At 38.9% G+C, this 20,952-nt stretch overlaps 1 protein-coding gene across 2 annotated transcripts in view; it reads left to right on the top strand.

The window, feature by feature from the left end:
* Positions 1–20,952, top strand: part of XRCC4 (X-ray repair cross complementing 4) — a 274,465-nt gene that overhangs the window by 193,982 nt on the left and 59,531 nt on the right. The window contains exon 7 of one of the 2 annotated variants that reach the window (XM_063456759.1): positions 1,124–1,271. In XM_063456759.1, the coding sequence (XP_063312829.1) occupies positions 1,124–1,271 (148 nt within the window). The remainder of the gene's footprint in view (positions 1–1,123; positions 1,272–20,952) is intronic. The other variant, XM_063456758.1, reaches the window with a different exon arrangement.

Here is a 20,952-nt window from a genome sequence, read left to right as displayed (position 1 = left end):
CTTTGTTGCCTTGGCTGTGTGTTTTGGGTCATTGTCATGCTGGACTACCCATCCACAACCTATTTTCAATACCCTGGCTGAGGGAAGGAGGTTCTCACGCAAGACTGGATGGTACATCGTCCCTTTGATGCAGTGCAGTTGTCCTGTCCCTTAGCAGAAAACCACCCCAAAAGCAGAGTGTTTCTACCTCCATGTTTGACGGTGGGGATGTAGTGTTGATGCCAAAGAGCATTGTTGTATCTCACCAAGCTGCTAGGCAATGGTCTTGTATCCTATTCCAGCCCTTGTGTAGGTCTACAATCTTGTCCCTGACATCCTTGGAAAGCGCTTTGGTATTGGCCATGGTGGAGAGTTTGGAATCTGATTGATTGCTTCTGTTGACAGATGTCTTTTATACAGGTAACTAGCTGAGATTAGGAGCACTCCCTTTAAGAGAGTGCTCCTAATCTCAGCTTGTTACCTGTATAAAAGACACCTGGGAGCCAGAAATCTTGCTGATTGATAGGGGATCAAATACTTATTTCACTCATTGACATGCAAATCAATTTATAACTTTTTTGACATGCGTTTTTCTGAATTTGTTGTTGTTATTCTGTCTCTCACTGTTAAAATAAAATTATAGACTGATCATTTCTTTGTCTGTCGGCAAATGTTCAAAATCAGCAGGGGATCAAATACTTTTTTCCCTCACTGTACCTTACCCCAGCCTGAACTCCCAGTGCTTCTCCTGGAGTTCCTGCCACCAGGCGCAGTGTGGAAACTTGGTACCGAAGGTGTGGAACCAGTGGGGATCTCGAACCACGGACTTGACGGCCGGGAGTGAGGGGAAGTGCTGTGACACTGCTATGCAAATACGAATTGAAACAGCAAGTTTTCATATTTCATATCCAGAAAAAATAAGATGCATCGTATGTGTCTTTGAACTGTAGTGAATACGTTCAGAAATTAGTTTGTGTAAGTCATATGTTGTTCTTGACATTTTAATTGCCTAGTGCCTAGCCCTACGTCAAGAATTATTCTACAATGTTCTTGAATAACCTTTCTTCTTGTCAACACTTGTAGTGTTTGTACATTGTGTGCATGATTTGTGGAGCATTTATGTGTAAATATTTTTATTTTTTAGTTCCAGCTCCTGCATTAAAACGTCGGCCTCCTAGCACCCTTGATGATTCCCCAGACATTGCACCAAGCAGAAAAAGGAGGCAAAGGGTGCAAAAAGGTTACTACACAGAAGGAACATCTAAAAAAACAGAAACGCAAGAAAAGCAAAGGTAATCACAAGATGTGTGTTCTAAAACATTTTAGTGCCAATGGCTTGATTACCTCTCTGACAAAGGGAGGGTAAATTTTGGCGTGTTTTGCAAGAATGCACTGGATATGCTTATTCCTCTAAGTACTCTAAAAATGAGACAAAAAAAAGATGTAAAGCGATCCAGAAGTGATTTCAGCACAGAGACCGCAAAAACACCCCTGAGCTTTTGTAAATGTTCTAGCATTCACTACTGAAATATGCTTCAGTAAAAGTACATTTTGGAACTTTGTTAAACGCAGGGTGAAAAATGTCTTTGCCTAAAATGTCTGCAATAATCTCGATGTTATAGCTAAACTTTCGCTGGCAAAGATTTCCTTTTGTTCGTTTATGTCTATACTTCTAATACAAAGCATTATGCGTATCATGTCTTCGCCAACAGCTTATTTGTATTACTGAACCAGAATTAGTCTTTTTTTATTATAAGGTTTAGGAAACAGTGGCTGAGTCATTACATTTTATGAAATAAACTAGGGATTGTGCAGAGTACACGTAAGAAAGTGTATTAAATGTGAACTGCAAATTGTACATTTTATAAATATGGCAAACCTGGAAAAGAGCTTTTTCTTCTTACCATATTTTGTGTGTATATATATATATATTACATATAAATGTGTGTGTGTGTATATATATATTACATATAAATGTGTGTGTGTGTGTATATATATATATATATATATATATATATATTTTTTTTTTTTTTTTTTTTTTCAGCTAACTCAGTCCTACAACAATTTAAGAGCTGGAATGGGTTCTCTGTGCGCCATTAGCTCAGCCAGTATGCCGTGATCGTATAAAGTCTGCAATGTCCTTTTTTGTGTTCTATAATTAATGTATTACTGAATAGCTTTAATTGGAATTTCTACCAGTGTTTCAATTTGCAGTGCATATATATTTGGCATATGTTTTAATGATGAATATGATTGGTTTTGGGATATAGTAAAATAACTCTTCAGTAGAACAAAGAAAATCTGAAGAAGCAAAAGTCTAGGGGGTCTGTTTTCCTATAGACATTTTAAAGGGGTACTTCAAGAACCGTAATCGCTACAGAATGCTGTAGTGGTTATGGTGCCTGGAGTGGTCTAGCCTCTGGTTCCCTCCAATTTCAAACTGTTTTAGAATTGTTTTACTTTTTACCTGGAGTCCCAGGGGTGCCGCTCCCAACCTCCACTACAACCTTCAGAGCACCGGTATCCAGCGGTGCATAAATTAACTCATCGGTTAAGAATGATCAGCTGACGCTCTCAGCAAAACATGGAGAACTTCTATGTCCATGCACTTCTCCCCTCCCCTGAATAAAGGGTTAAAAACATTTTCTTTTCTACTTACCTCTTTCCATTGACAAGGATCTTGTCTGTGGAATGGATTCCTCTGCCGTCAAAGCAATGTGGGCTCCCCACACTGCCCCCCAGCATTGTCCCCTCTCTACACACTGCCCTCCGACATTGCTTTCTCTGTACACACTGCCCCTCGACATTGCCCCCTCTGTACACACTGCCCTATAAATTTCAGAACGTATTGAATAACCCCACACATATGTCATTCATGATCTAGGAACCAAAACTTGCCATAGTCTAAAAGACTTTCTTTGACATTAAGATCAGTTGTAGATTTTTCTTTTTGTTGGTTTGAATTTTCATATTAAATACATTTTATATATTCTCATTAGGTATTTTATGGCATCAATACTACTTAACTATTTGGTTAACCCAGCAGAAAAGCTATTTTTACACAAATGTAGTTCTGGATTCGAAGTTCATATAAGGTAACTCCTAGGCTGTAGAAGTTCACAAAATTTGAAACTGTCAATCATCAGTCTTGTCCATCCCCGTTTTTAATCCCAGCTGTCATCTATAAGTTTCATTAAGGTCATCCAGATGTTTTAGTACAGTTCTAGACACCTACATAAGTATGAGTGTTGAGGAATTAAGTTATTAAGGCTACAATTTGGGGCAGAGGGTACAATGGACGACGGAGGATTGAAGTAGACAGCTTTCAGTGTTACAGCATTCTGTTAGCTCATTACAAAACCATATTGCTTTTACAAAGTATATTTGTATAGCCATTTTTTAATGCTATCGAAACCTCATCCTAAAATTCCCTCTGCAGAACATAATACATTCAAATTTTCCATACTTTTGCAGTGATTGCTTTCAAATTTCCAGCTGTTGAATAATTAATGTGAGTTTTTAGAATGACATAGAGTCTGATTGTGAATAATTATTATAAGGCAATGGATGTTTTATATTATTATTATTATTATTATTATTATTATTATATATATATATATATATATATATATATATATTTTTTTTTTTTTGGGGGGGGGGGGATTTTTTATGGAGTGAAAAGTGCCAAAACTCAAAGTAACAATCCATTGCCCATATCAAAAAAATAAATACAAATCACAGTTTAGTACAGGGCTTCCCAATTAAATTTTCACATTGTGGAAAAAAATTGCGTGTGTGTCAAGGCGTGTGTATCTGTTTGTATGTGCCAGTGTGTGTATTTGTGTGTCAATGTGTATGTATGTATCTGGCACATAGTGGCACACAGATGCACACACCTCGACACAGTGTGCATCTGTGTGCGTGTGTATGTATCTGTGTGTCAAGGTGTGTGTTTCCGTGTGTGTTTCAAAGTGTGTGTATCTGTGCTTGTATGTGTCTGTGTATCAAGGTGTGTGTATCTGTGTTTGTATGTGCCAGTGTGTGTGTGTGAATCTGACACAGAGATACACACACACTGGCACTAGTGGCACACAGATACACACACCTTGACACACAGTTTGTATTTGTGTGTGTGTGTATGTATCGGTGTGTCAAGGTATGTGTATATATGTGTCAAAGTGTGTTTATCTGTGTTTGTATGTGCCGGTGTGTGTCAAGGCGTGTAAATGTGTTTTTATGTTTCAGTGTGTATCTGTGTATCTGTGTGTGTATCTCTTCACACAAAAAGCACTTCCCAAGTGCTTTAGGGGTCTGACGTGTCACTTAAATGCTGAGAGAAATTCTCTCTGTCTGCTATAAGTGACCCATTTTCTTTTCCTTGATGCATACCCTTTAATGATGTTCCTAATCCGTCATCATTCTTTCTAACCAGTGTTTCTTTTTCCATTTGCATTAATATATTCTAATTGAATTGTATTCAATGTTAGCTTCATTGATTTCCTGTGCTCAGATTACTTTTTTGACCTTCTCAAGTCTATTTTCTGTCCTTCTTCACTCTACTAAGACAGCATTAACACAGTCTGTACCTTCATCCATGTGACCATCCTCAGCCGCCATGGAAATCCAAGAAGTAAAAAATAAAACGTGCATAAGAGGATGCGTACAGTCAGCACTTAAACAAAGATACATTGACTTTGTGCAACACTAATAACTCTAGAATGTATACTCACTTAAAATACACCAAAATGCCAACTGTGCAGATTTATAAAAAGTAGGTTTATGTGCACAAGTCTTACCTAGAAATTGTATAATCCGAGTGACTATAAACAAAAATATAAAGTAAAACCAACAAATACATTTGGCAATGCAGCTGAGTCGAATAAAAACAAAGTCTACCAGATGACCATACAGAACAGGTAGCACTCTGATAGAGCTCCTATAGCAGAAGGAATCATGGCTCTATAAATTGAACAGAGCCAGATCTTAAAAATGCTTAAATCAGACTCACATCTATTGTTTAGTCTTCTGTGCTTTTTCTAAAAAGAAAATACTTTGCTGTAGGGGAACTATGTCATAAAAAATGACGAATTAACCTGAAGTCTTGCACATAAGAGGCGGACAATGTGTTGGCTGTCAACATATACATTTGAATGATGAACAGCTGCAATTTGCATCTTGACAACAAATCAATTAACTTATCATTTTTGTTGAAAGGTGCAATAATTCTTGTATTGCATACACTTGTAGTTATAAATGTAGCATTAGTTAAAGTGTAATTGGGGGTAAATATTTTTCTTTACTTTGTATATTTTTTTAATTCATTTTAAATTAAAACTATTTTGCCCCCAACCATTTTTAAAGCTCTCTCGCGTGCTTACTTAAAGGAACATTTGAAGTGTTCCTTTGAGCCTTACAGTGCCAGACATCACTGTCCCAACGCCCCTCCCTGCGAATTAAAAATATAAACTTTACTTAAAGTTTTATCTAGCGGTGAGTCCCCTATCACCACTGCTTTGCTCTGCCCTGCCCTTAGGGAAATTTTAGTGACAATAGTCTCCCCTTCATGTTAATTGACAGTGGAGTGATTGCCACAAATGCACCAATCAAATTGGGCACTCGCTCAATAAAATGCGTCTCATAGGGTAGCTTTGACTAATGCTTCTCTGTTAAAGCTCTAAACTTCTGACTTCAGGTAGAGTGAACCAGAAACCACCCCCTGGCTGTCAGCTTGACTGTGTCAGGACAAAACAGTTGCCCAACACGCTAAACTTAGTCAAACACAGAAAAATAACAAACAGTAAAAGACATATTACCAGGCATTAGAATGGCCAGTTTTAACGTATAAGAATAACTAGAAACGAGCCAAGGTCAGCAATACAGAAAAGAACAAATACGGAATGAACGAAGCCAAAGGGTCAGGGATACCAGAAATACGGAAAGTCAAGCCAAGATCAATAACCAAATATACAGTAAACAGGAACTCTCTCTCGGGTAACCAACACAGTCTGGAAACCACGACACAATGTATCTCAGTACTGGGTCAGTCTCTGCCCACCCTCCTTCGCAGACCTAATACGTATGTGCTGCACTTTGCATTAATATTTCCTAATAGGAAAGAATCATTCAATGCTTTCCTATGGGTAAAAATTTGACGCTCGAGGTCCTGATGCAGAGCGTGAGGATGTCCAGCATCAGATACCGGACCAAAGGTCCATTTCAACCCAGGAAGTCGCTCTAGTGTCTGTCTGGCAGACAGCCACTAGAGGTGGAGTTAACCCTAGATAGTAATTATTGCAGTTTCTCAATAACTGCAATAATTACTACTGCAGGGTTAAGGGATATGGGACATTGCACCCAGACCACTTCAATGAGCTTAAGCGGTCTGGGTGCCTACAGTGTCCCTTTCATGGTTTCAGCTGCACTTTAGAACATCTAAGAGTCCTATAAGTACATAATCAAAAATGTATTTAGGTGTGACTCACTCTGTATGTATTAAAGAGTTAAGAAGCATATTGGTATATTCCTTCTTCAGAAGAAAATATTTTTTATATGAAATGGTAGTCAGACACAGCCCCTTACCTAGTATTTATCAATATAAATTATAGGAAAGGTATATATCTCTAATTACTTTTTGTAGGTCTGAGACACGGCTTATTTAAAGTAGGCATGAGGACTCTGCTGGCTAGTTTATCTTGGAATGTAGCTTGGCATCCACGTGCATGATTTACTGTCTGTAACATGAAATCGTTTTTTCCAGTAAAACATCAATCAAATTAAATTTTACCTTTATTCATATGATACCATCACATTGCATTACCCGCGGGGAGTATAAAGTTTACACCATGTTTCTAGTTTTTGATTACTTTTTATTCTTATTTGTAAGCACATACATTCTAATCTGTCCCTTGTTGGCAATCATGATGTACATACATTACCTTTTATATATTTTATTCAACCTATTCAAGACTGTGTTCATTGTCTTCCAGATGTTCCCTCGGTAAAAAAAGTTGAGCTATAAATGCACATACCTTCAAAATATTGTAAACCACACATGTAAACATTAGCACACTTGTATACATCATTTGACAAACCATTCTATGTGACCCTGTAGATAGTTAAATGTTTTGCTCACAAAGCATTGTTGTCCTTGATGAATAAAAGGCCTTTATGTATTGCTAGCAAACTGGCAGAAGGAATGTGTGAATTGTTTTAAATATGCAAGTGTGTATCCAGATATAAAACTGGACTGCTGCTTGGAGTTTGAGGTTTAAAGCAGAATTGTAATGTCTCTAGAAATTGCACCACTGTATAAAACATTGACCCCTCCTCCACCCCTAAAAAAAAAGCTAAAAGGTGAGTTTTACTTATCTTAACTTAGTTACTGTGCTGGTCTTGCTGCGGCTTTTTCGCTTGCTTGGCTGAGATCATCATGGCTGACATCTCAGCCAATCAAATGCTTTCCCATAGGGAAACATTGGGAGGCTAGCCCACATGCTCTTAAAAACACTTTGCTGCACCAATCAAATGCTTTAATTTGATCCATAACCAGGGCTGATTTGGTTATAGTAGTGAAAGCTCTTCTAGTTGCTGTCAGATGGTCACTAGAGACGTGTTAACCCTGTAATGAAAAAATATTAACATCCTTACAAATTGGCAATGCTTTCAATTGCAGGGTTTAATTTACAGGGGCACCCATTTAGATAACATGGTCAGGGTACCTTTAGTGTTCCTTTAAAGATTTAGCAAATTACATCACAATTCAGTTACAGTCCAGGCACAGCCAGGGCACACAATGCAAATGAGGAGGAGAATTGAAAATTGTTTCTTTTTCCCCTCTTCCGTTAACTACGTTCAGTGGCAAAAAAGGGTACTATTTATCATGGTAATTGACACAGAGGCAAGATAAAGGTACCCAGTTACAGGATAGAGGTAAAACAGCTTTGTAGATTTGTATACTTCATTTTATTTTTAAGACCTCACAAATACCTATTTGCTAAATCCAGAAGATAGCTAAACATAATATTAAAAATCCTAGGATGGGACAGTTACCCTTTCATAATGGGCACTAATTTACTCCTTGACTGTGGGGTGAAAATGTTCGCATTCAAAACATAACAGTACCTTTAAGTTTACATTATAATCCTCTAAACAAAGTTTTCACGTTTCTACATAATAAAAAAAAATAAGCGTATTCAATTATACAAAGTAATACAATATAAACCTTTGGGGAAGGTAAAAAAAAAAAGGGTCTATCCATCCTTCATTGGAAATTACAACACCATTTCTAAAGACATCTATCTTAACATTGTTTTCTTTAGTAGTAATATTATATATCATTTAACAGAGAAACATATCATGGTGACATTATCTGTTTAAAATATATATCTGCATTATATAGAATACAAGTATAACCTATACATTTTCTTGATTCTTTCTCATATATCCCAATGATTAGCAAGATTTGTTCGTGTCGGAGAAGATTGTATAGTAACCAATTCGTAACATTTTACATTAAAATCCTATCCATAAAATAATTTTTGCGCACTAGTATCAATGCATAGTAATACAATGTTTCTACATGCAGATATTCACATTTCAATTCATAAAATTGATTTAAAAATAAATAAAATATGTTAATGATTTGTGGAATTAAAATGGCAGATAGTAGGTTACATGATATCTTTGGGTGAAATCCAGAGATGTTTTGTGTCTGAGACCCTTTGACAGATTGCCAACCAGATGCTTAATCCTTCTTCAACTTCTCAATATTACTGGCATGATTAACCTGTAGATAAAAATGTAGAAGAAAAAGATGTATGTTGCAATGTACTATTTATCGTTTAATCAAGCACACACGGTGGAGGAAATGTGATGTTTATCTTCTAGTCTTCTGATTAATGTTGCCGCATGCAGGATTTTATATTATTTTATGGGAAATTTCTAACTGTGGATCTATAAGTTCCTGTATAGAAACGCTCATTGTGCCTAGAAAAGAGAGATGGTTACATGAGTACACGTTATACACCATATATATAGGTACACAGTAATACTTTTGCAAAGGTAGCATAAAATTAGTGGTAATCTCTCTCTCTGTACATGTTTGTATGTGTGCAAGTGTTGTGAATAATGTATAAGATGACTCAGTTTTAGTGACAGACTGATGGGTTGTTAGTGACACTGCTAACGTGTTGAAAGGGTGACTGTGTGTTCGAAATGATAGAGGGTAGAAAAATGGGAGAAGCTTACTGAATGTTAGTGGCAGAGAATGGCTGAAGAATGGCAAGGGTGTCAGTATGAGTAAAGACATTGACAAAAATAACAGGGCGAATGAATAAGAGTGGCGGGTGAGGGAATGGTAGATTTGGAGATTCAGATCAGTCAGAATCGATGTTCAATAGAATTTTGACTGATTCGATCTCATTTGAATCACAGAATTCTTTGACCACAATTCTTTACAGCTAAAATATTTTTTTAAAAATGAGAACCGTATCAGTTTGGAAGAACCAAACTATTTTTATCTCTGCCACTTAACAGCTCATGTGAATCACTAATTTATAGTTTGAGTTTTTGTTTTTTTTTTGTTAATGGGTCAATATTGGCACCTTGTTTCCTTCAGTTTAGGGTATCACTGGCAAATTTTGGATTAATCAGAAAATTTCTATTCAAACCTAAATTTTGAATCAAATCAAAAAAGTTTATGTTAATGATAATTCTGAAAATCAAATCTGTGTCAAATATGTTGAACCAAAACCTTTTTTGTAATGTGCAAGTCTAGGGAGTAGTCAGGTGATAACTCTGAGACGTTTAACTACTGATGATTGGATACACAATGCCAGGTCGGTATAATGGTGGGGTTGTGGGATACATGATTTTTAGAACCGAGCTGAGAAAGGGGGTCTGTTACCATTTCTAGTACTACTTATCTTGATGGGTATCCAGTAATGGGTGAAAGCAGGGCCTGACACTCACAGCCCATCATCCGCTGCTGACAAACCTTCCCGATACTGCGGTGGCCAGGGGGATAGAATAGAAGAGGCAGAGGTGCGTGGGGGACACCTTTGGAAAACATTTAACCCATAAAGGTAAGGCAGCACCCAGGTACTCTTGCCATCACAAAAACTTAATTAAGCTCAAGTTATTGTCGGGGTAGGATTGTTCCTTTAATATTTATGCATCAAAAATTTCTAGTGGCAGTTGTGCATTATGTAATTCATGAACACAACATGTTCCACATTGATTTAATAATCTTTTAAATGTTTGTCATGAACATTGAACTTATTGAATACAAATTTTGCTATTCAGTTACACTGATCTATGTCGGAATATCAATAAAATGTGTTTAAAAAATAATTCATTAGGCTAACTACTATTTTGTAGTAGGAACAGACGGATCATTAAATGTACATTAAAGGAAGACAAAACATCCTAATTAAATTAAGGGACTGATCATTTTTCCTTTGTTGGATTCTGTGGGAAGGGACGTATCGGACGTGTTTTGGATTACACTGCATCAGCATTTGGCCTTTTTGCATTACACAAATGGGATTTCTCTTTTTTAAATGATATATTGTAATGCTATTGCATCCAACCTTTTTGTGTCTTTGGCCACATTTGAGTGCAGCAACTAACTGTTTTCTACACAAGTAAAGATTAAGATGTCAAAATAATAGTGGAAAGTTAAAAATCTGGACTCGGATCACAGCACACCAAGGTTGTTATGTGATTTGCAAGCACTGTTGAGTGGAGTGCTTAGGTGTTGTGTATGGCCACCCACATATATGCTAAATAAAAATAAAGGCAAACTGTAACTCCAGAAATAGATTTTAAAAATGTATTCCAAAACGTGTAATGAAAAGACATTGGCAAAAAAAAAATCTGAAGGGATAGAGATACAGTTATGTTTGGGGGTGCACCGAAATGAAAATTCTGGGCTGAAACCGAAAATTCAGGATGTCTTTGGCCGAAAACCTAAAATGACTTTTCCCCCCAAAGGATTAATGTAGGTTATGTAGTGTCTGTATGAAATATAGTGAGATGAGGGAAAGGGATGTTGTGTGTAGGTCATATAGTATGGTGTGGTGCAGTATAGAGATATAGTGTGTAGGTTATGTAGAGTGTGTAAGGCACATGGTGTGGGGTGGGCTAGGGATGTAGTGTGTGTAGGACACATAGTGTGGGATGTGATAGGGGTGTAGGGCACATAGTGTGGGGTGATAGGGATGGCAAAGTTACGGGGTGAGGTATGGCAGAGTGATGGGGTGAGGGGTGGCAGAGGGTGGGAGGGAGTGACAGGTGACAGAGCATGAGAGAGAGGGAGTGACAGGTGGCAGAGTGAGTAAAGGAAGGGGTGACAGGTAGCAGAGTGAGGGGGTGGCAGTGTGAGTGAGGGGATGACTGGTGCCAGAGTGAGGGGGTGACATTAAAAGGGAGTGGGTGCCTAGTGGCAGAGTGTAGGAGGGAGGGGGCGACTGGTGATGGAGTGAGGAAATGGGTGACTGGTGACAGAGTGATGGAGGGGGTGACTGGTGACAGAGTGAGGGAGGGGGTGACTGGTGACGGAGTGAGGGAGGGAGTGACTGGTGACAGAGTGAGTGGGTGACAGAGTGAGTGGGTGACAGAGTGAGTAGGTGACAGAGTGACTGAGGGAGGGGGTGACTGGTGACAGAGTGACTGAGGGAGGGGGTGACTGGTGACGGAGTGAGGGAGGGGGTGACTGGTGACAGAGTGAGTGGGTGACAGAGTGAGTAGGTGAAGGAGTGACTGGGGAGGGGGTGACAGAGTGACTGGGGGAGGGAGTGACAGAGTGACTGGGGGAGGGAGTGACAGAGTGACTGGGGGAGGGGGTGACAGAGTGACTGGGGGAGGGGGTGACAGAGTGACTGGGGGAGGGGTGACTGGTGACTGAGGGAGGGGGTGACTGGTGACTGAGGGAGGGGGTGACTGGTGACTGAGAGAGGGTGTGACTGGTGGCAGATTTACGGAGGAATGGGTGACTGGTGGCAGAGTGAGGGAGTGAGAGGGTGACTGAGGGAGGGGTGACAAAGTGACTGAGGGAGGGGGTGACTGGTGGCAGAATGGGGGAGGAAGGGGTTGACTGGTGACACAGTGAGAGGGGACTGGTGACAGAGTGAGGGAGGGAGGGGGTACAGGCTGTAGTGTAGACAGGAAGTGGTGCACAGTGGACCACAGGTACCTACAGTCGGGAGGTGCCAGGGCATTTCTGGCACCATAACCACTATAGCTTGCTATGCTTGGAGTGTTACTTTGAGTTTGGCAAAATCATTACTTAAACTATTTCTGTTTATTTGTTTTTGTTTTTATAAAAGTTTTTGTTATGGAGTAAGTGTTCAGATTCCAATTAGGGTAAGCAGATGTTGCAATAGACTTAGGCCTAAGGAAAAGGTAAAATATGAGGCTTCATTGTCTACTTATCTACCTAGCCCTAGAACCCATTTATCAGCTGTTCCTCATAGTCCCAATCAATCACATTCCCAGCCATTAATTAATTCATCTCCACCTGCCTATAGCCCTAATCACATTGTAACACATCTCAAATCACATTACCTCTATCCTAATAAACTCAATATCTTCACAATCTCTAGTTCACACCCTGCCAAATAATGTACTAACTACATTATCACTATCGCCAATCACATTACCTTTATCCTCATAAACCCTGCATCTCCATAACCTCTAGCTCACGCCCTGACAAATAATGTACTAACTACATTATCACTATCTCCAATCACATTACCTTTATCCTCATAAACCCAATATCTCCACAATCTCTAGATTACACCCTGCCAAATAATGTACTAACTGCATTATCGCTATCTCCAATCACATTACCTCTATCCTCATAAACCCTGCATCTCCACAATCTCTAATTCACACCCTGCCAAATAATGCACAAACTGCATTATCACTATCTCCAATCACATTACCTTTATCCTCATAAACCCTGCATCTCCACAATCTCTAATTCACACCCTGCCAAATAATGTACTAACTACATTATCACTATCGCCAATCACATTACCTTTATCCTCATAAACCCTGCATCTCCATAACCTCTAGCTCACGCCCTGACAAATAATGTACTAACTGCATTATCGCTATCTCCAATCACATTACCTCTATCCTCATAAACCCACAATCTCTAATTCACACCCTGCCAAATAATGTACTAACTACATTATCACTATCTCCAATCACATTACCTCTATCCTCATAAACCCAATATCTCCACAATCTCTAGTTCACACCCTGCAAAATAATGTACTAACTGCATTATCACTATCTCCAATCACGTTACCTCTATCCTCATAAACCCTGCATCTCCATAATCTCTAGATTACACCCTGCCAAGTAATGTACTAACTACATTATCACTATCTCCAATCACATTACCCTTATCCTCATAAACCCAATATCTCCACAATCTCTAATTCACACCCTGCCAAGTAATGTACTAACTACATTATCACTATCTCCAATCACATTACCTTTATCCTCATAAACCCAATATATCCACAATCTCTAGATTACACCCTGCCAAATAATGTACTAACTACATTATCACTATCTCCAATCACATTACCTCTATCCTCATAAACCCAATATCTCCATAGTCTCTGCCAAATAATATACTAACTACATTACCTTTATCCTCATAAACCCTGCATATCCATAATCTTTGCCAAATAATGTACTACCTACATTATCACTATCTATAATCACATTACCTATATCCTCAGAAACCCAATATCTCCACAATCTCTAGTTCACACCCTGCTAAATAATGTACTAACTGCATTATCACTATCTATAATCACATTACCTTTATCCTCATAAACCCAATATCTCCACAATCTCTAGTTCACACCCTGCTAAATAATGTACTAACTGCATTATCACTATCTCCAATCACATTACCTCTATCCTCATAAACCCTGCATCTCCACAATCTCTAGATCACACCCTGTCAAATAATTTACTAACTGCTTCATCGCTTTCTCTGATCACATTACCTACTCCCATAATCTCTTCATCACTCTGATACCCATTATCTTTGATCACCTTCAGACCCACGACCGGTGTATCGTCGCCATATGGACATCCGGAACCTTGAACAACCCCCCAAATACCTTTCCCAATAAGACACGGACACTAGGGTATATGGATAAAGTTGTCCACAGCTTAATTAAATATATAAATAATAATAACTTAACATAAAACTTTAGGTCATTGCCCTATCCCCCGCCTTTACTCCGTATTCTTCCTTTAACAGGCAAACCGAAGGCTGGAATAAATGAAATTGGAACTTTTTCCCACAAAGTTTAGTAATTGCTATTCCATGTGGCCTTTGTATCAGAGAATTAGAGTTTGACTCATTCACTGGTTTCGATATCTAGAATCAGGAATCTATATGCGTTTTTTGGAAGTCCCCATCTTGCACCTCGATATCTTGCTGTCTTCTCTCACTGCTACCACTATGGCATAGGTCATCTCACATTGCCTTTGCTGGAAGCTTGCCATCTACATGACATTGCAGATCTGACTATTGCAAAGCAATGTTGGCAATGGTGTCTGTCTTTATCAAAGTCTTTGTGTTGCACTTCCTCTCTGGTTGCTCATTAAAATCTGCATGAAGTGCAAAATTGTTTTGTCACTTAAGGGATTACACATAGAATGACCTTCATTATACTCAATGCAGCTGCTTGTGGTTTCGTTAAATCTCCTTTTGCTAACATTTCCAGTTCTCATCTGAAATATAGTTTGCTCACTGCACCTCTTGAAGCTTTTCCTGTGAAGTCCACGCTCTTCTCAGGAAGAGGATGTCGCTTTGTTTCATGATTAAAGATTTGCAATTGTAGGGCTCTGTGCCTCTTTCATATTCTAAAAAGCCATAAAAGACATAAAAAATAGTCTGTTTATATGTATACGAAGGCATGAAGCCCAAACGTAAATGTATATTTCTGAATGGCTTACTCATTGGTAAGGCAAAAAAATAAAATATATATATATATATATAGATCCAAAGTAGATGGCTGCACTCACGGGTACTTCGTTTAAAATATAACTTGTATTCCAGTTCCATAAAAATCGACGTTTCAGTCCCTCTTGTGGACTTTCATCAGGATTGAGTGCAGCCATCTACTTTGGATCTATGGACATTTGGCCCTGGTAATGCACCCGGTTTTGATCTGCTAAAAAAGGTTAGCTTGTGTGCAAGGTACAACACGTATTTTATATATATATATATATATATATCTGCTCTCGTTCCCCGGATCTGATGATCTTTAATTCTGCACTGAGGATTTAAAACAATCTTAAAATATCTAGTTGGTAAAAAGCCAAGTTTCTCTTTTTGTCCTGTTCTAAAGTTTCTAAACTCAGTGACAGGAATACAGATAGAACCATAACCACTACAGTGCGCTATTGTCTAAGGAATATAGTTGAGGGACTGCTAAGTGTAGCTAAAACTCACGGAATGCTTCCAATTACATACTATCCGCTGATCTTATAATTTTGGGCCCTTGTAGATAACGTGAACATATGTATGTTATAAAGTAGTTATCACATCGTCCAGGGCTCTGAATAAGTTTCTCTGAGAGATTTAGCGTATTAATCATGTTGCAATGTATATGGCTTAGATTTCCTCAAATCAACTAAAACACAGGAAATGAATACCTGATATTCATGTTTTTCAGTTTCCCCACTAAGCTGGAAAACAAAAATAATATCAATATTTTTTGATGATGCTAATATTGATGGGCAAACAATGGGCCTAATTATTCTATAGCTGTTAATTATTCAAAATTAATTCTATAGCTGTATTCAGCTGTAAAATTTCTACCATAGACCTCGATTCCATTCTATCAGCCGAAAAATGGTCAATAAATATCGACTGGTTTTAGCTGATATTTCTAAATACTATAAACTAGAACTAAATACCAGACCAATTTTTATGAGCCAATAAACTAGTTGGCAGTCAGGTAATATTGTCTGATAAATGTACTTCGGAAGCACATTTATCAGCCTTTTTAAATAGCTAATCCAAAGAAATCAAAGAAACGTATGTTGGTCAATAGGGGGTTGGACAGATCACTGTGCACTTCTGTGTCTCCATCTCTCACCAGCGGGTGGGGGATCATTAAAACCAAACATCCTAGTTAGTGCATCCTCCATCCCGATCGTGGTGTCACTTTATAAAATAATAAAAGTGGTAATACTTAGTGTCCCTCCCTGCCTCCACCTGTGGTCAGCAAGTGGGAGTTATACCAGGGGGTGACACACATAATTTCCCCCCAGGCCTCACAATTGGCAGCTGGTGGGGACCACAAATAAATAGACATGTAATTGCCCACCACCGCAAAAAATGATGTAATCCCCACAGTAATGCAAGGGGTCCCCAAGACCCTAGCCACCCTCTAATAAAAAATAAATAAAAAACTTCCCTATGCCCTTAACCTAATGATAGTGAGGGGACCCAAAAATAATAATAAAGAAAATACAAGTTGTTCCATAGAGGGCTGTGTGCAGACTGAGCTATGTAATAGCTCCCTTTTTTATTTGTTTTTGTATTGTATGTATTGGGGCTGATGTGTGCTATGGTCATTGCTGCCGCCCAAGAGTACTGGGAGTTTGAGCGCAGGACTTATTTTTGTGTATTTGTATAAAAATTTAAATAAAATCCAAGTTGTCCCATAGAGGGCTGTGTGCAGACTGACCTATGCAATTTTAGTCAGGGTGCTCTGACTGGTCGGCTTTTAAGCCAACCAATCAGTGCCCTCTGACAGATACGTCTCACTTATCTCAAGACATGTGTGGGTATTTTGACCCCTATATGCTTATTTAACTATTTGCTTGCTGTTTGCTGGTGCTGCCAGGGGTCAAATAGTCAAAAATGCATCTATCTTTTAAAAGATTTATTATTCTAAAAAAATCTTTATTTATTTTTTAAAATGGATATATATTTTATAAATTATATATCTTGGATATTTTAATATATATATATATTTTTAAATCTAAAGTTTATCCAAAAATATGAAATCATTTGAAAAGCTGATTGAAAAATATTAAATCACAGATAATGTTTGTGGCCCATTATGTAGAAAAAAATATTACAACTAAACTTTGCCATGAAAAGACTCAAGGTGCCGCATAGTAACGAAATTAAATTAATTAATAAAATTTATTTTAGAAATGGTTATAATATATCTCACAAAGGATCTTGGGAAATCTGCCTTGGGCACAGTAAATCTAAGAAATCATGTTTCCACAATTCTCCCAATATTCCTAGCTTGACATGCAAATGAGCGAGACAGAAATCATGTATCAGACTTCACTGTACATTTCTGCAGGCGCACTTAACAATGAAATACTGTTTTAAACACAGCCAATTAAATAAAAGCATTGTTTGAAGGATATATGATGGAGCACAACAATAATTTTTATTTTTCATAATCTATGGGTTATATCATGTTTGGTCTCACCATAACTATAGTGCTTGGGTATATACTAACAAGACTTTAAATTCTAGAACAGAACCTGCACCATGCTGAGGAGACCCAAAAGGTCAACAAAATCATTGGTTAGTTTCTGGTATGGAGGAACGTGGCATCCGGCAGGCTGACCAATAGACACAAAGACTTGGCATGGATGACCATCCAGGGAGGCCTCCCCTTGAGGACATTCATGCGTGCGAGGGGGCTGTGCAGATACAGTCATTGCCCGCAGTGTATTGTAGAGGAGGAAACTTCTCTACACCTCTTCTGGCAGTTTCAGTTTGCACAGGCGTTGCTGGGAGCCCTGGAAAGAGAACTCAGTCGACAGACAGCATCTGTCATACCACTCTGTCCACTCTATTTCCTGGAATACACACAGTGGGGGCTATTGAGAACGCATGTCACCTACTGTGCTGCGTAAAGGACGCTCTATGGTTCACCAGAAACCACTTGGTGTCTAGGAGGGAGCAAGTCACTATCCAAGACTGCCGCAGGCTGATTCACAGCTTGCTCAGAAACTATAACATTATGGACAACCTCGGTGAGGAAGAGGAGAACTGATATTTAAGCCCCTCAGGTCCCCTTTAGACTTCGAGCCCAATCAACATAACCCCAACTGTTTAAAAGAGAAGAGCATGCCTCCCCCCTCCAGCCTCCAATTCCTCCTATGAACTGTTTTACTGGGAATGTATGGGTGCATTATTGTATGTATGGATAATTATGGTGATTGGTTGTAAAATAGCTACATGGAAACGTTCATAATGCCCTTTGTGTAGCAGCTACGAATTTAGTGACTGATATTTAACATAAAGTCCAAGTATATCACATTTTGCTAACTACTAGCTTGAAACATACATTTCTTGCTTTTTGGCCAATACCTGCTAAAATTGATTGGAATCTACGACATATAAAGTATTCCCAAACCCATGGGAAAGCATTTTTTTGTGATCTTACGTATTTATTTTTGCTGTGCCACCTGTTTAGAATTTTTTTTAAGCAGAGTCTGTGACTATTCTTTTCATTTTTTATTTATGTTTAATATTATGTTATACATACATATAGGATATCCTAAAAAACAAACAAAAACAGCTGTTCTTTAAAAAGAGCATAAAATAGATATGAATCCACTAAAGGTGAAACCTGAAATGAATGTGGAACAAATGCATAACACGAATGTAAAAATAACTTTAGTCACTGACGAACAGCAACTGGAAAAAAACTCACTAAGGGATTAAGCCCACAATATCTTTTTTTAATCTTCCCCGCACTTTTATTTCCATGTATTATCTATACAACGTTTTATAAAGGGGGTCAGCGGTTACCTGAAATATCCTTTTAAGATATTGTTTGAGATGACAGAGTTGCTATGCATTTATATGGGATATGTTTAGAAATTCTTAATTACCACTGGTAGGAGGATACTTATTTCAGCTCATAATATGCCACTCCCATGATGTCATTGACCAACAAATGTTTTTTTTGGGTGTTTTTGTCCCTACCCTAATGGCATCACCAGAATCCATGACGCTTCCTGCTTATGACTATGGAAAGAATTGCAATGCTTGAGGGTGCCGTGATATTCCAAAACAAAAATAACGTAATTAATCACACGAGCATGGGGTGTATCAAGCCCATACAAAGTGACAGTTTCCATAGTGATAAAACAATAATTTTGTAAACAACAACAAAGTTATAGTCACTGGGCATTGCCACATCCACCACTACTGCAGTCTTCCGTTCCTTGTCTACCACCACAATGTCAGGTTGGTTAGCCAGTACTTGCTTGTCCGTCTGGATCTGAACGTCCCACAGGATTTTGGCACTGTCGTTCTCAACTACCCTTTGTGAAATCTCCCATCTAGACTTGTGCAGGTCCAGCCCATACGCTGTGCAAAAGTCTCGGTACATAATCCCAGCAACTTGGTTGTGCCTCTTAGTGTATGCTGTTCCTATTTGTGTAGCAGCTACGAATTTAGTGACTGATATTTAACATAGAATAGAGCTTGGTTGCTTCATCTAAGTGTTGCTTCTAAGTGTGTGTGTGGTTGGAGATATTCTGGAGAGTTTTACAGAAGCTTCAACTGTCTAAGAGTTGTGCTAAGAGTTCTTTTTTACTGTTACAGGTAAGATTCATCTGTAGGAAAAGGTTACTGACTGCACAAGGTTTGATTTCCTGTTGGTAATTATAAGGCATTTGATTGGATTAGGTAGCTACTTGCTATTGATTGCTATTTAAATTAGCTATTGTTTGCTAATAAGCAGAGGCCTACCCAGGTGTTAAACATTCCTAGTGGGAGGTGATTTTAGGAGTATATAAGGGTAGTTGTCATTAGCTTGGCTAATAGAGCTTGGTTGCTTCATCTAAGTGTTGCTTCTAAGTGTGTGTGTGGTTGGAGATATTCTGGAGAGTGTTGCTTCTAAGTGTGTGTGTGGTTGGAGATATTCTGGAGATAAACTGGAGGTAATCCGAGGTATTCAGGAGGATAAATAAAAAGTTAAGGTTTGTTTGATTTAAATTATTCACCTCATTGGAATGGCAGACTTAGTTCAGTGTAATAGTTGCTTTGCATTTGTTTCACGTTCCACTTTTTGGAGGTTTGGTTGTTGTCTAATCTGTAGACAGTTCTCTATTTTGCGGCAGGAGATTGTATTTTTGAAGTCTGAGATTTGTAAATTATCTGGTAAACAAACTCAGGCTGGAACTGCTGCAAAGCCATTGCCGCAGAGACATACTAGGAATGGCAGATGGATTACTGTAGGATCTGGTAGACTTGGAGTTGTGGATAAAAGGCATATTGCACAGTCTGTTGTTCTACATAATTCATTTTCTGCACTTTCAGAGTGTAGTGGTGTCCTGGAGATAGGCACTGAGGCTAGTGGTGTTGTGCAGAGAGGCACTGAGGCTAGTGGTGTTGTGCAGAGAGGCACTGAGGCTAGTGGTGTTGTGCAGAGAGGCACTGAGGCTAGTGGTGTTGTGCAGAGAGGCACTGAGGCTAGTGGTGTTGTGCAGAGAGGCACTGAGGCTAGTGGTGTTGTGCAGAGAGGCACTGAGGTTAGTGGTGTTGTGCAGAGAGGCACTGAGGCTAGTGGTGTTGTGCAGAGAGGCACTGAGGCTAGTGGTGTTGTGCAGAGAGGCACTGAGGCTAGTGGTGTTGTGCAGAGAGGCACTGAGGCTAGTGGTGTTGTGCAGAGAGGCACTGAGGCTAGTGGTGTTGTGCAGAGAGGCACTGAGGCTAGTGGTGTTGTGCAGAGAGGCACTGAGGCTAGTGGTGTTGTGCAGAGAGGCACTGAGGCTAGTGGTGTTGTGCAGAGAGGCTTGAAGACTATGGTGAGGCCTAATAGAAAGCAGTTGTTGTTGGGGGATTCCATCATAAGAGGTGTGGAGATGGACAATGGTGGTCTTGTGAGGTGTCTTCCCGGAGCTACTGCTCACAGAGACAGGAGACGTATCTGTAATATTGTT

This window comes from Pelobates fuscus, chromosome 5 (assembly GCF_036172605.1).
Source record: "Pelobates fuscus isolate aPelFus1 chromosome 5, aPelFus1.pri, whole genome shotgun sequence".
Lineage (NCBI taxonomy): Eukaryota > Metazoa > Chordata > Amphibia > Anura > Pelobatidae > Pelobates > Pelobates fuscus.
Note: the sequence above shows the minus strand (reverse complement) of the source record. Positions and strands in the feature narration are given on the sequence as shown.